At 49.1% G+C, this 13,995-nt stretch overlaps 1 protein-coding gene across 2 annotated transcripts in view; it reads left to right on the top strand.

Annotated features, from left to right (window-relative positions):
• The first annotated feature begins 1,428 nt into the window (after window positions 1–1,428).
• The window catches only part of CALCOCO1 (calcium binding and coiled-coil domain 1), a 30,645-nt gene continuing 18,078 nt past the window's right edge, over window positions 1,429–13,995 (top strand). The window contains exons 1-2 of one of the 2 annotated variants that reach the window (XM_077329046.1): window positions 1,429–1,578; window positions 13,348–13,503. In XM_077329046.1, the coding sequence (XP_077185161.1) occupies window positions 1,444–1,578; window positions 13,348–13,503 (291 nt within the window). In that variant the 5' untranslated portion in view covers window positions 1,429–1,443. Of the gene's footprint in view, window positions 1,607–13,347; window positions 13,504–13,995 lie in introns of both variants that reach the window. The other variant, XM_077329045.1, reaches the window with a different exon arrangement.

Raw genomic sequence — 13,995 nt, 5'->3', positions numbered from 1 at the left:
TAATAATAATAATAATAATAATAATAATAATAATAATAATAATAATAATAATAATAATTACCATAGTGAACAGAGAGTGTTAGGGCAGTGATTGAGAGTAGAGGAGTAAACTACCCCCACCCCACCGGGCCTCAGTAAAAGGCGTTGAGTGGTCCCCAGCGATAAAAAGGTTGGGGACCACTGGGGTAGGATATTTACAGAATCCCAGAGCAGGAACCTATATTCAAACTAAGGGAACTTTTGCCATTATTGGTTAACTCACAAGATTCGTCCTGCCATCGGGTCCATTCAAACGGACCAATCAGTTCATACCTGGGGAACTCTCATGAGCCAATCACAGGCTTTGACAGGAATCCCCCAACTGCATATAAGTTTGGGGTATGGGCCACTGAGTTAGTTCTGTGGTATGATCTTAATAAAAAACTGAAATTTCACTCTAGGAGAGATTCCAAGCCTTATTGAATCCACTACTTAATAGTTAAAGCATCTGGAGGCAAATTTGGAAGTAACCCTCTACTTAGAATCTACTCATGGGTCCTCCCAAAATGGGCCTTAGGATTGCATTGGTATAGTAGCCTCCAGCTGGTGGCTGGAGATCTCTCCAGAACTGTAATGGCTACAGAGACCTGGAGACAATGGCTGCCTTGGAGGGTACATTCCATGGTCTTATATCCAAGGAGGTCCCTTTTTTCTGTAAACCATTCCCCCACCCCAAAGTCTCCAGGGCTTCCAACCCAGAGCTAGCAACCCTAGATGGTAGTACTGCCCCATTTCTGGTTTTCAGAAATATTTCCACTTGCAGGATGCTCAACCGGACTTGGCAAGGATGCATCATGAAATGCCACTGATTTCCTTCCTGTGTGTGTGCTGTAGGTGTACTTTTTGTACTTATTTTGAGATTGCGCTTTTACTTTTCTGCGCAAAGGAATGCGTGTTTCTTTTTCTGCGTGAAAGCAATTCGTAAATCCGCCCCAACTACTCTCCCTCTGGGAGATCTATAAATACTGTAAGAGTTCAGCGAGTTCATGTCCTGGTAGGTGTGTATTTCCCCTCTGGACGGCATAGGCAACTAATATGCGTCCCCCCACCGTGTGCAGCCCTCAAGTGTTGGGACTCTTTGCACGGCTGGGTTTTCTAGGTTTCTCCCTGCAACTTCCTTGGCAAATCGCTTGTTCCTCTACCATACAAGCCCCCAACTCCAAGGCAAGGCCCTAGCCACAGACTATCGCCGCAGGCTATTCGATTCCCCACTTCAGAAACTTGAACCCTCTTCTGAATTATTTAATCCCCTTCGATTTAACAGCCTCCATCACCCGCAGCCAACGCCGCGCCTTGGGACTTGGAGTCTCCCAGGCCCCATTTTGCCTGGCAGCTCCATTGCTTTGAAACTACTCCACCCAGAACCTCCGGCGACCTCCCCTGTCTCGCGCGGCTCTTCGGGAAATGCAGTCTGTCCGCGGCGCGGCCGCCAATGGGCCGCGGCCTCGAGAGAACTACAATCCCCGGCAGCGCTTGCTCGCCGGCCCGCCTCCGCCTCCCTCAGCTGGCTTGGAAGCTGTTATTGTTGATGCAAAAAAGGTTAGTGGAACAGCTGGTTGCTCTCTGGGTAAGAGTCGTTTTCTGTATCGGGGAGGGTAGAGGGTCACTTTAGCTGCTGCTTCCTTCTCTCCTTTTTTTGGGGCTACTCGCATGGAGAGGATTTGGAGGGGGGGTGCATTTGGGGAAGGACCCCCCCCCCCTTTTTTTTTTCCCCCTTTCCTGCTGGATTGAATCACACTTGCTTCCAGTGCTGGGAGCAAAGGACGGGGGAAGAGTGCGTCGGCCGGACCCCCACCCCCATCAAAGGAGTGGGCTGGAAGTTTGCATTGATTCCCTCCCTGCTCTAGGAGGGGAGAGAAAGGGACATTCCTTTGCAGTGCAAAACAGGCTCCAGTAGGCCTTGAAGTCTGAGCTGGCAGTCCAGGAGTGGTGAAAGTAGAGAAAAGCAAGTGTTAATTGAGGCTCTCTGATGCCCTTTGAAAGAACCCGCTCTCCCCTGGAGTTTGGTGAGCCTGTTGCCTCTGAACTTTTCCAACTCTCTGCTCTGGTCCATGCACGGTCGGTCCCCCAAAGTAGTTTTGAGACCTCGTCAGTTCTTTCTCTTCTCCTGCCCGCCATTCTTTAACCTGCTCTCCTGTGGGATCTTACTTCGACCTGGGGCACTGCAAAAAGTATATAATAATTTAACAATAAGGTTTAGAGACTAGGAGCGAGAGAGGGCTTGTGTTTACAGAAGGAGCGTGAAGCTGCTAGCTTCTGAAAACAAGATTCTATTGTCTGTTTTGTGGAGCTCAAACCCTGATGCAGAAAGAGAGAGAGAATGCTTTTAAGGAAGACTCCTAGCTTTCCCTGAGACATGGCTAAGTGCCTCTTCGTAAACCAGGACGATGGGTTCCTTGCGCAAGGCTTGTACCAGGCCGCAGAGATGCACATGCTCTTAAATCCATCCCACGCCTCTTCTGCTTAGATCTGATCGCTGGCTTGCTTTGCCCTATCCCGCATGGGCACGTCTGGGTTCTTTCGGGATGCCTCGACTGGCGCTCTGTTTGGGAAGTACAACCCTAGTGTCTTCCCCCAAACACTGCCTGGGGAGAAAAGAATCTGGCCTGAGAAGTTGAGAAGAGTCAGAGTTTCGTTGGAACATGCAGCTTGGCTCTGCCTGGGTCACCCTCACAGGGCATTTTGGGATAAGAAGCTTGCCTTGGCGGCAGCACATAGATTAACAATTATCTAGCACAAGGCCCTTTGTGTAAGGTTTCATAATGGGCTGTAAGTCTTGCAGAGAAAACTAATCCAGGGACATTGACTCTGAGGAGTCATGGAGAGATCCACAGAGGATCCTTCTACCCAGGGGAAGAGGCCTCCTCCATCCTCAGGAACACGGCCTGGCCCACTTCTTTGATCTTTAATCCACCCTCAGTGGTTGCATTGCTGGACCAGAATATACCAGTGCATCAGTGTGGCATGGAAGTTGCCGCCTCTGTCCCCAGCATTTGCTACTCAGAAGTATTACTGCCTCTTCACTTGGAGGTTCCATTCTGCTTTTTCAGTTGTTAAAATAAATTTGTACCTTGCTTTCCTCCCCAGTGGGGGAACCTAAGCAGCTTCCAAAGCTGTTCTTGCCTCTTCCATTTTATCCCCACAGCAACCACCCTGTGAGGTAGGTCAGGCTGAGAGAGCTTGCAGACTTCCAGAGCTTAGTGAGGGGTTAAACAAGGGACTTCTAGATCGTGGTCTGAAACTAGAAATGACTTGCCACTCGCTAAAACAGTTAATAGACCTATCCTACGATAATTTGTCTAATCCCTGCTTAAATGCTTCTGAGGTAGTTGCCAACATGTTGTAATTATAGTAATACTTCACATTTCTCTAGTGCTCTCAAACACTCAAGAGTGTTTCACAGATTATCTTGGTTCCATCTGAACAACATCCCTGTGAAGCTGGGCAGTATTATCACTATATCGAATAGTAAAACACCTAGTCCTTCGGTAGATGACTGGTTTATAAACTGGTCTACTTATAAATAAGAAAGAGGTCGCTATGTTTGCAGCAGGCTTGGAAACTATGCGGAGCAGTATGACTTTATAAATTAACCCATGAAGTGTATATGTGGGGAAGGAACTCAGAACTCTCCAGAAAGGATGAAAGATTGAAAACTGAGAGAAGAAATCAGCCAGCTTGGGCCCCTGAGAGAAGAGAAAGTTTTTAGGCGAGGGAAATATTGAGGAATTGGAATTCCAAATTGCTTCCCTCTTCTTTGATTTACTTTCGGGCCTCCTGTCTGTCACTTTATATTAGTAAAACGGCCGACTTCCAAAGAAGAAAAACCAGGCCAGCCACAAACAAGGGGGTGAACTACGAGCATTGTGGGTATTTATTCATTCATTCATATCTACCCCGCCTTTCTCGGTTGGGAACCCAAAGGGAATTTCATTGCTCTCCTCTCCTCCATTTTATCCTTGCAACAATTCTGTGAGGTACGTTAGGCTGAGGAGTGTAACCAAATCAAGGTTACCACGCTGATGTCTCTGAGGCACAGGAAAAAATGTAAATTAAAATGTGAGCCTGCCTCCCAGAGGCCAAGAAAAGGCAGATGAAGACGGAGCATACTCCTTGAACATGGAAAGTAGAGCACCGCTGAGTGTCAAGAGAATCTTTAAGGGGAGGGAAATTTTGGATGACTTCCCCTTGCTTTAAGCCACTAGGCCAGAGTTGGCCAAACTGAGGCTCTCCAGTTGCTCATGGACTATAATTCTCTATAATATATAATATCAGCCCCTGCCAGGATCTTCCGGCTTCATAATTTGGTCATTGAAGCATTCCACTACCCCTACTCTCTTGTTAATTGGTCACAGTATCAAATTGTGTTCTGCAGAATTTTGGGGCCCGGAGCTTCCGTAGCCCTTGAGTAGCTCTAGCTCAGGGGTGGGCAAACTGTGGCCCTCCAGATGTCCATGGACTACAATTCCCATGAGCCCCTGCCAGCATTTGCTGGCAGGGGCTCATGGGGATTGTAGTCCATGGACATCTGGAAGGCCACAGTTTGTCCGCCCCTGCTTAGTGCCTGAACAGGAAGATGGCAGAGGACTTCTACATAATACCACACCATACTGAGTTCCATACAGTTAGGGCAGAATATATATATATTAACTAAAGACTGACTGAGAGCAAGCTGTTACTGTGGTTATTTCCCACAATGAGAACTAGCAACTTTCTTCCTTTTAACAACTATTTCAGCCAGAAAACACCCTGGGGTGTTGAAACAGGGAATATGTCACATCAGTGACAGGAGATGTGTTCGTTCGTGGACAAGGCATTTCCTTGAATAAGATGTGTAGGGGGACGATGATTGGACATGTATTTATTTAACTTATTGTGTTATGAATAGTACATCCTTCTCGCTCAGACGCAAGGCGGTTTACGGTGGCGTCATTTGAATTTGCAGTAGTTGCTTTTGGAGTTTCAAGACCCAGTTGTTAAGTTCTCTCAGTGTTGTTGCTCTCTTTGTGTGTGATTAAGTTCTGGGTAGCTTTCCCTATACCAGGCTTTCTCACTCAGGGTTTTCAGAAACCCTGGGGTTTCTTGATGGCCCTGAAAGGATTTCCTGCATGGGTGGGAGTTGATTAATTTTGTACATATTTTTTTAATTGTTAAATGTTTATCAGGTGCTATGACCATATATGGTCATGTAAACCTGCCTCCCCCTCCCCAAATGGCCAATGATGGACCTGGAGGGCTGGGAAACTATGCTTCCCAACCATATTCTGCACAATCGCACCATTTCTGCACTTTCTAAAAGCCTGAAGAATGTTTCAGGGGGTTATTGATGAGAGCCAGCTTGGTGTTGTGGTTAGGAGTGTGGACTTTTAATCTGGCGAGCCGGGGGTTTGATTCTGCGCTCCCCCACATGCAACCAGCTGGGTGGCCTTGGGCTAGTCACAGCACTGATAAAGCTGTTCTGACTGACCAGTAATACCAGGGCTCTCTCAGCCTCCCCTCCCTCACAGGGTGTCTGTTGTGGGGAGAGGAAAGGGAAGGGAGTAATATCAGGGCTCTCTCAGCCTCACCTCCTTCCCAGGGTGTCTGTTGTGGGGAGAGGAAAGGGAAGGCGAACGTAAGCCGCTTTGAGACTTCTTCGGGTAGAGAAAAGCGGCATATAAGAACCAACTCTTCTTCTTTTTCTAAAAAAAGTTGAGCCAGGCTGCCCTATACAGATGCCCAAAGATGATTCCCTCTGCTACAGTGATTTTTCTCTTCCTAGCTTATGAAGCTTTGAGTCATGCCGAAACAAACGTTAGTCTTCAAAGTGCCAACAGACTTGTGTTTTTATCCTCCAGGCTGCATTCCAATGTGGGCGACTCCTTAGTACCTTTTCCTTGCTGCCTGCACGCGATCTTTCACGTCCTGCTTTTCTAATTTTAGGCTGGTGCAAATCCCGGCCTCTGTTCCGCTGCCATGTGAATGAACATACAGCTGCTGTGCTGTGGTTTGAACAGCAGCTAAAAGATGTTGCCTATGAGAAAACACACATGACCAGCAAAACCTCATTTGCTTATTTCCTGTAGATTAACCCCATGGGTGTTTCAGCCTTTCAGATGGCATGCATGCCACCAAACCCTTCTAGGAATGTTGGTGCGGATGTATCCGAGAAAGCCGGTTTGGTTTAGTGGTTAGGAATGCGGACTTCTAACCTGACGGTTTTGATTCTGCACTCCCCCACATTCAGCCAGCTGGGTGGCCTTGGGTTGGCCATGGCACTGATAGAGCTGTTCTGACAAAGCAGTAATATCAGGGCCCTCTCAGCCTCACCTCCCTCGCAGGGTGTCTATTGTGGGGAGAGGAAAGGGAAGGCAGGAATATCAGGGCTCTCTCAGCCTCACCTCCCTCACAGGGTGTCTGTTGTGGGGAGAGGAAAGGGAAGGCAGGAATATCAGGGCTCTCTCAGCCTCATCTTCCTCACAGGGTGTCTGTTGTGGGGAGAGGAAAGGGAAGGCAGGAATATCAGGGCTCTCTCAGCCTCGCCTCCCTCACAGGGTGTCTGTTGTGGGGAGAGGAAAGGGAAGGCAGGAATATCAGGGCTCTCTCAGCCTCCCCTCCCTCACAGGGTGTCTGTTGTGGGGAGAGGAAAGGGAAGGCAGGAATATCAGGGCTCTCTCAGCCTCACCTCCCTCGCAGGGTGTCTATTGTGGGGAGAGGAAAGGGAAGGCAGGAATATCAGGGCTCTCTCAGCCTCACCTCCCTCACAGGGTGTCTGTTGTGGGGAGAGGAAAGGGAAGGCAGGAATATCAGGGCTCTCTCAGCCTCCCCTCCCTCACAGGGTGTCTGTTGTGGGGAGAGGAAAGGGAAGGCAGGAATATCAGGGCTCTCTCAGCCTCCCCTCCCTCACAGGGTGTCTGTTGTGGGGAGAGGAAAGGGAAGGCAGGAATATCAGGGCTCTCTCAGCCTCGCCTCCCTCACAGGGTGTCTGTTGTGGGGAGAGGAAAGGGAAGGCAGGAATATCAGGGCTCTCTCAGCCTCCCCTCCCTCAAAGGGTGTCTGTTGTGGGGAGAGGAAAGGGAAGGCAGGAATATCAGGGCTCTCTCAGCCTCACCTCCCTCACAGGGTGTCTGTTGTGGGGAGAGGAAAGCGAAGGCAGGAATATCAGGGCTCTCTCAGCCTCCCCTCCCTCAAAGGGTGTCTGTTGTGGGGAGAGGAAAGGGAAGGTAGGAATATCAGGGCTTTTTCAGCCTCACCTCCCTCACAGGGAGTCTGTTGTGGGGAGAGGAAAGCAAAGGCAGGAATATCAGGGCTCTCTGAGCCTCGCCTCCCTCACAGGGTGTCTGTTGGGAGAGGAAAGGGAAGGCAGTGATATCAGGGCTCTCTCAGCCTCCCCTCCCTCACAGGGTGTCTGTTGTGGGGAGAGGAAAGGGAAGGCAGGAATATCAGGGCTCTCTCAGCCTCACCTCCCTCACAGGGTGTCTGTTGTGGGGAGAGGAAAGGGAAGGTGATTGTAAGCCGCTTTGAGACTCCTTTGGGTAGAGAAAAGCAGAATATAAGAACCAACTCTTCTTCAAAGGTCACAAATGTTCTGCCAAGGTTGTTCTCCTACACATGCACAAATTGTGTAATAGACTGTGGTCACTGCACATCGTTTTTAAGATTCTGTGGCACACTTTTTAAAACAAAAAATAAACAAATTGCAAAGAAAAATTCAGTAGTGCTGTGCGAGCTCCTTTCAGGGGACCTTATTTCATTGAACAGTCCTGGGTGAACCTATAAAAAGTGCTCATTTTCTACGGAGTGATTGGAGGTTGTACAGCAAGCTAATATTGATAGAGCAGCATTTGGGGTCTTCAGTAGAAGGGCCTTTTAGTAAAACTGGGCAGGGAAGAAAAGCCTGGGAGATTCAGTATGATGCATGCTAGCTAGATCAGGGCTCTGGAGTCTGTGACCTTGCTGCCAGATGTGTCTCAGCATGAAACCTGTCCTGCCCATACAAAGAGAGCCCATATGGTGTGGTTAAGAGCAGTGGCTTCTAATCTGGTGAGCCAGGTTGGATTCCCTGCTCCCCCACATGTATCCAGCTGGGTGACCTTGGCCTTGTCACAGCCCTGATAGTGCTGTTCTCACAGAGCAGTCCTGTCAGAGCTCTCTCAGGGTGTCTGTGGTGGCAGGAAGGGAAGGCAACCGTCAGCCGCTTTGAGAATCCTTCAGTCAGTTAACTGGGGTATGAAAACCAACTCTTCTTTTTCTAATGCAAAGATTTCTTTTCCTTAAGTCTTCTTTCTTATAATACAGAGAAAAAAGATATCTTTACATTCACGTGCATTGACAGGGTAGGTGGGATGCTGGAATAGCCGGTGTTTGAAGGGAACAGCAGACAAATATTTGTATGGGATTCAAGGACTTCCTAGATTATAGAAAGGGAAACGAAAGAGGCAGACAATTGCCCGTAAGCCAGGTGCAAACTGCGCGCAGATTTATGCCACTGTCCCAAAACAATCGTACATGTGTACATTTATTCCTTATTGCGACCTCGTGGGTGACACTGTCTCATAAGGGACTCTCAGTGACCATGCTCGGGCTGCAGAACTGTCATGGAATTATTAACCAACGTTGTCAGTTTTCAGTGAAATTCAGTAGTATGGCTTCCGTTCTGCAAGTGGGTTTTCTTAGGCTGGTTCTTGGTTGAATCCTCTAGAGCAGGGGTAGTCAACCTGTGGTCCTCCAGATGTCCATGGACTTCAATTCCCATGAGCCCCTGCCAGCATTTGCTGGCAGGGGCTCATGGGAATTGTAGTCCATGGACATCTGGAGGACCACAGGTTGACTACCCCTGCTCTAGATTTTGACTGTGGCTCTTGAATTGCAGAGCGAGGCAGACCTCTGAGCTAGGAGGTTCTCCCACACGCCTTCACTGATCTGAGTGCTATTTGTAGGAGTCCTAGTAAAACATGAAACCCTGTTTCATCGCCGCCACGGCCCTTCCAGTTCCCAGAACTTGGCAGCTCGCTGCATCAAAGCACTGAAGGCATGAGGTGGGAGACCCGGATTCAAATCTTGGCCCGTTCATCCAGGAAACTCACTGGCCGGCTGGCTCCTGGCACAGGTCGCTCTCAAGCTGTCTTCTCACAGTGGGGTTGACACTGGAGGATGGCACAGCTGCCTGTACAGCGAACGTGCACAGAAGTGGTGATGGAGAAATTATAATGCTGATAATTATAACACTGAAGAGAGAAACCTGTCTGGGTGTGACAGCGCTTGACACGGCAGCTCCCACATGCCAGAAGTCTGCATTGTCAAAAGTTTGGTCATCCCTTTTGGGTAAAGGGGAAAGATTAATTGGCTTCTGGGAATTCCCCTCTGGAGTATTAGAAGAAGAAGAGTTGGTTCTTATATGCCACTTTTCCCTACTCGAAGGAGGCTCAAAGCGGCTTACAATTGCCTTCCCTTTCCTCTCCCCACAACAGACACCCTGTGAGGTGGCTGAGGCTGAGAGAGCCCTGATATTCCTGCCTTCCCTTTCCTCCCCCCACAACAGACACCCTGTGAGGGAGGTGAGGCTGAGAGAGCCCTGATATTCCTGCCTTCCCTTTCCTCTCCCCACAACAGACACCCTGTGAGGTGGGTGAGGCTGAGACAGCCCTGATATCACTGCTCGGTCAGAACAGCTTTATCAGTGCCGTGGCGAGCCCAAGGTCACCCAGCTGGCTGCATGTGGGGGAGCGCAGAATCGAACCCGGCATGCCAGATTAGAAAGCTGCGCTCCTAACCACTACACCAAACTGGCTCTAGCAGAGTTTTTTAAACTAGCAGAGTTTGTTAACCCCTATTTCTCCATGAAGTTTAAGGCGACATTGGTTGTTCTTTCCTCTCCCATTTTAGCCTTATGAGAATTATGCGTGGCTGAGGGGACATGATTAGCCCGAGATCCCCCAGTGAATGGGGGGGGGGGCTCTGAATTCCATTCTTTGCATACAACATTGCCTCTCACTTGAGACACTCCCCTTCCTTCTTTAAAAGTCCATCTGTGATTCTTCTGGCTTAACAGTTTGGTGCAGTGGTTAAGAATTGCGGCTTCTAATCTGGCAAGCCAGGTTTGATTCCCTGCTCTTTCGCATGCAGCCAGCTGGGTGACCTTGGGCCAGTCACAGTCCTGATAGAGCTGTTCTCCCAGAATAGTTTCTCCAAGCCCTCTCAGCCCCACCTCCCTCACAGGGTGTCTGTTTGGGGGAGAGGAAGGGAATGCAATCGTAAGCCGTTTGGGAACTCCTTCAGTTATAAAACCCAACTCTTCTTGCAACTCAGCTTGTACCAAAATAAAATCTGGGGGTCTGTTTCATATTTCTCTAGTTTCTCCTGAATCCTCTCCAGGGTTGTCTGTTTCTGTGGTCATACTTTTATCAGTTTATCTACCTACTTGCTGGGTTTTTTGTCACACTTCCTCTAGGGCAGCGGTCCCCAACCCCCATCCTCCTCCCCGACTGCTGCCTCGGGGGCTGCCCTGCCACTCTGCCGCCGGCTCACCTTTGGTGCTCTCCAGCGGCCACCATGGCTGGGGCTCCCCCTCGGTGTGGCACTGCACAGCTGCTGCTGGCAGCGCCCCCCAGTGGGTGGTGGGAAGTCAGGGGCGCTGGCAGGAAAGCAGGGGCTCAGGCGGCAGCGTTGTCCCTCAGCAAAAACTACCCCCCTCCCCGGGCCTCAGTAAAATTGTTAAGCGTTGACCGGTCCCCGGCGATAAAAAGGTTGGAGTCCACTGCTCAGGGGTGCTGAGAGTGGTGTGCATGTTTTACCTTTTAGCCTCACAACAACCCTATAAGGTAGATTAGGCTGATAGAGAGTGACTAGCCCAAAGTTACCCAGTGAATTTCATGGCAGAGCCAGATTTGAACTAGGTCTTTCCAAGTCGTGCACTCTAACCACTGCATCACACTGTCTTTCACTCGTCTCTTTTTCCCTGCCTTTAGATTGCAACCTCTTTGGGGCAAAGAGCATGCAAATTGATGGTGATGCCTTGATATATCACATCACACTAATAATCATGCATCTTGTCTTTGTGGTTGTGGGGCTGCAACTTGCCAATGTTAAGCAGGTGATGCTTCTGTACAGCACGTGGCCTCCTTCCATTCCTCACTCTCTGTGCAATCTTATCACATGTTGTGGTTTACTCTTACCTCCCTCTCTACCCAGGACTCTCCTAGCTTTGCAAAACAAAAACAAAAAAGAAAAGTACCAAATTCAGAGCAAAGTATGCAGATCAACCAAACCGACGTGCAATTCAGCAGATTTTATTGATTTGCTCAGTCTGTTTTGATGATGCATGTTTTTGAATCTCTGTTGTCACAGGAGGTTGTGGCACAGGCAATCTGTAGTAGCAACAAACCTGTTTAGGAAATGATGCCGGGCAGCGTGCTCCACATCCTGCAGAACTTAGCATGATTATATATTTTTGATAAAGGAGGTGTTTGTGAAGGTTAAGAGGCAGGCAGACAATTTGTGCCCTCCATGGAAAGAAAAAAGTCCCTGCCCTAGTTTACAAACCAAATTTGGACATTGTGGAGATAACAAGGGGGAAAGAAGAGGGAAAGGGAAGATGCAAAGGGATCAGTGTGGAAAAAAAGTGTGGTTTGAACAAATAGGAGAGCTCTAGTGTGATGTAATGACTAGAGTCCCGGTTGAGGATAGGGAAGATGTGGGTTCAAATCCCCACTGTGCCTTGAAAGATGGTTGAGTGATCTTGGGCCAGTGACTCCCTCTTACAGGGGTAGTCAAACTGTGGCCCTCCAGATGTCCATGGACTACCATTCCCATGAGCCCCTGCCAGCAAACGCTGGCAGGGGCTCATGGGAATGGTAGTCCATGGACATCTGGAGGGCCGCAGTTTGACTACCCCTCCTCTTAGATAAACCTGCCTCACAATGCTGTTGTAAAAATAAAATGGAGGGGCGGCAAGCAACGTAATCTGCTTTGGGTCTCCGCTGGGGAGACTGGTGGGGTAGAAATGAAGTTTTAAGAGAATCCGCTTGTTTTTTAGTTTGGGAGTGAGGATATAAAACTGGGTTGAAACCAGTCAATTTTTTTTGCTGGTGTGAAACAGAATGAAAGGATCTTGTTTGACTCCCCGAAAAGCTTATGCCGTCAGTCATGGGGTCTGGATGTGTCATATGGTCTGTAATAAGGAATTGGGTGAAATGGGATGGAAAAGCTGGCTGGATACAACCCATTTTTGTCCTTCGTTGTATTACATTTTTATCCTGCTCCTTTCCCATCGTGGACACTCAAGCTGGCATATGAAGAAGAGCTGGGGGGGGGGGTTGCATGGCTGGCCCGTCTTTTCACAACTTGGAGTCTCAAAGCGGCTTACCGTTGTCTTCCCTTCCTCTCCCCGCAGCAGACACCCAGCGAGAGAGGTGGGGCTGAGAGAGCTCTGAGAGAACTGGTTCACCCAGCTGCTTGCATGTGGAGGATCAAACCCAGTTCTCCAGATCAGAGACCGCCTCTCTTAACCGCCACACCAAGTTGGCTGCCCATGTGAATGTCCTAGTCGGTTTCCCTTCCAGGCACGGAAGGGAAACGCTTCATCTTCACGCTCTTCCGTAGGCTAACCTACCTCGCAGGATTATTGTGAGGATAAAGTGAGAAAGGAAGCAGTTCTGTACAGGAAGAGAGGGACAAACTGTCATAAGATTGCTGATGCCTCTCCCTCTGTCTTCCAAGAGATGGGCTTCTACATTTGTGGGCAATGCCTACTGAAATATCAGTATGGAACGTAGACACCATTCGTAGCTTGTGCTCCCTTCCTTTGATAGTGGGTGTAGAATGAAGTATCTTTAAAAAATCGAAAATATGACAAGCTATCATGCAGCTTTTTAGAAATCACAGTATTCAACTGGGGGGGGGTAGACTATGTAGTGCCCCGCCCTGGGTATGGATGCCAACCTCTAGATCTGCCCTGGAGATCTTCCAGAATTATACTAGATCTCCATCCTTCAATTTCCCTGGAGAAAATGGCAACTTTGGAGGGTGGATTCCATGCCATTGTACCCCACTGGGGTCCCGCCTCTCTGCAAATCCTGATTTTCCAAGGCTTCACCCAAAACCTCCTAACCCAGAGCTGGCAACTACCTGGCAATGGCCTATATCCAGCCTCACAGGATGCAGGGTCCCTGCAGTCCTTCCGAAGCCCTGAGATGTGTTTGTCCATCAAGAGATATTTCTCGGCAACCGAGTTTGCCTTTGTGCTGGGAATCGCACGTCTGCAGAGCTGTGGTTTCCAAGAGTCATCGCGATCCTTCTTTGATCCTCAGCCTTCCCCTCTTTGCCTTGCAGCATACAGCCGCCGAGATGGAAGAACTGCAGTCCCACCCCAGCGTGGTTTTCCTGAACGTGGCTCCAAACTATGTGCCCCACACCAAGGTGGAATGCCACTACAACCTTCCCCCGGGTATGAAGCCTTCAGCCAGAGACTGGATCGGGATCTTCAAGGTACAGCAACTGAGGAGAACATCCCTAGCGAGGATCCAGTTCTGGACTCTGTGTCTGTTTGGGTTTCGCATGCTGTCCAATGCACCTCTGCTTCCATCTCGCATCATTTTGTCGCTTTTGGAGCACATGACATTACACCAGTGGTTCTCAACCTGGGAGTCAGGACCCCTTTGGGGGTCAAACAACCCTTTCATAGGGGTCACGGCAGGGCAAGCAGCTTGACCGGGGTGGGGGCATCCACATAACAGCCTTGCAGAGGCAGAGTTGAACTGAGAAACCCCAGAAAAAAACCCAATTAATCATGAACAATGGATTTTCACGCCATTGATCAGTTTCGGTTTAATTTCTGTGAAAGAAAACTTGCATAATTTGATGGTTGGGGTCACCTCAACATGAGGAGCTGTATTAAAGGGTTGCGACATTAGGAAGGTTGAGAACCACTGGCTTAAAACATTGTTACACTTTTAGCAGACCTGGTCTACCCTGGCAGCA

The sequence above is a fragment of the Paroedura picta genome, chromosome 3 (genome assembly GCF_049243985.1).
Source record: "Paroedura picta isolate Pp20150507F chromosome 3, Ppicta_v3.0, whole genome shotgun sequence".
In the NCBI taxonomy this organism is placed as follows: Eukaryota; Metazoa; Chordata; class Lepidosauria; order Squamata; family Gekkonidae; genus Paroedura; species Paroedura picta.
Note: the sequence above shows the minus strand (reverse complement) of the source record. Positions and strands in the feature narration are given on the sequence as shown.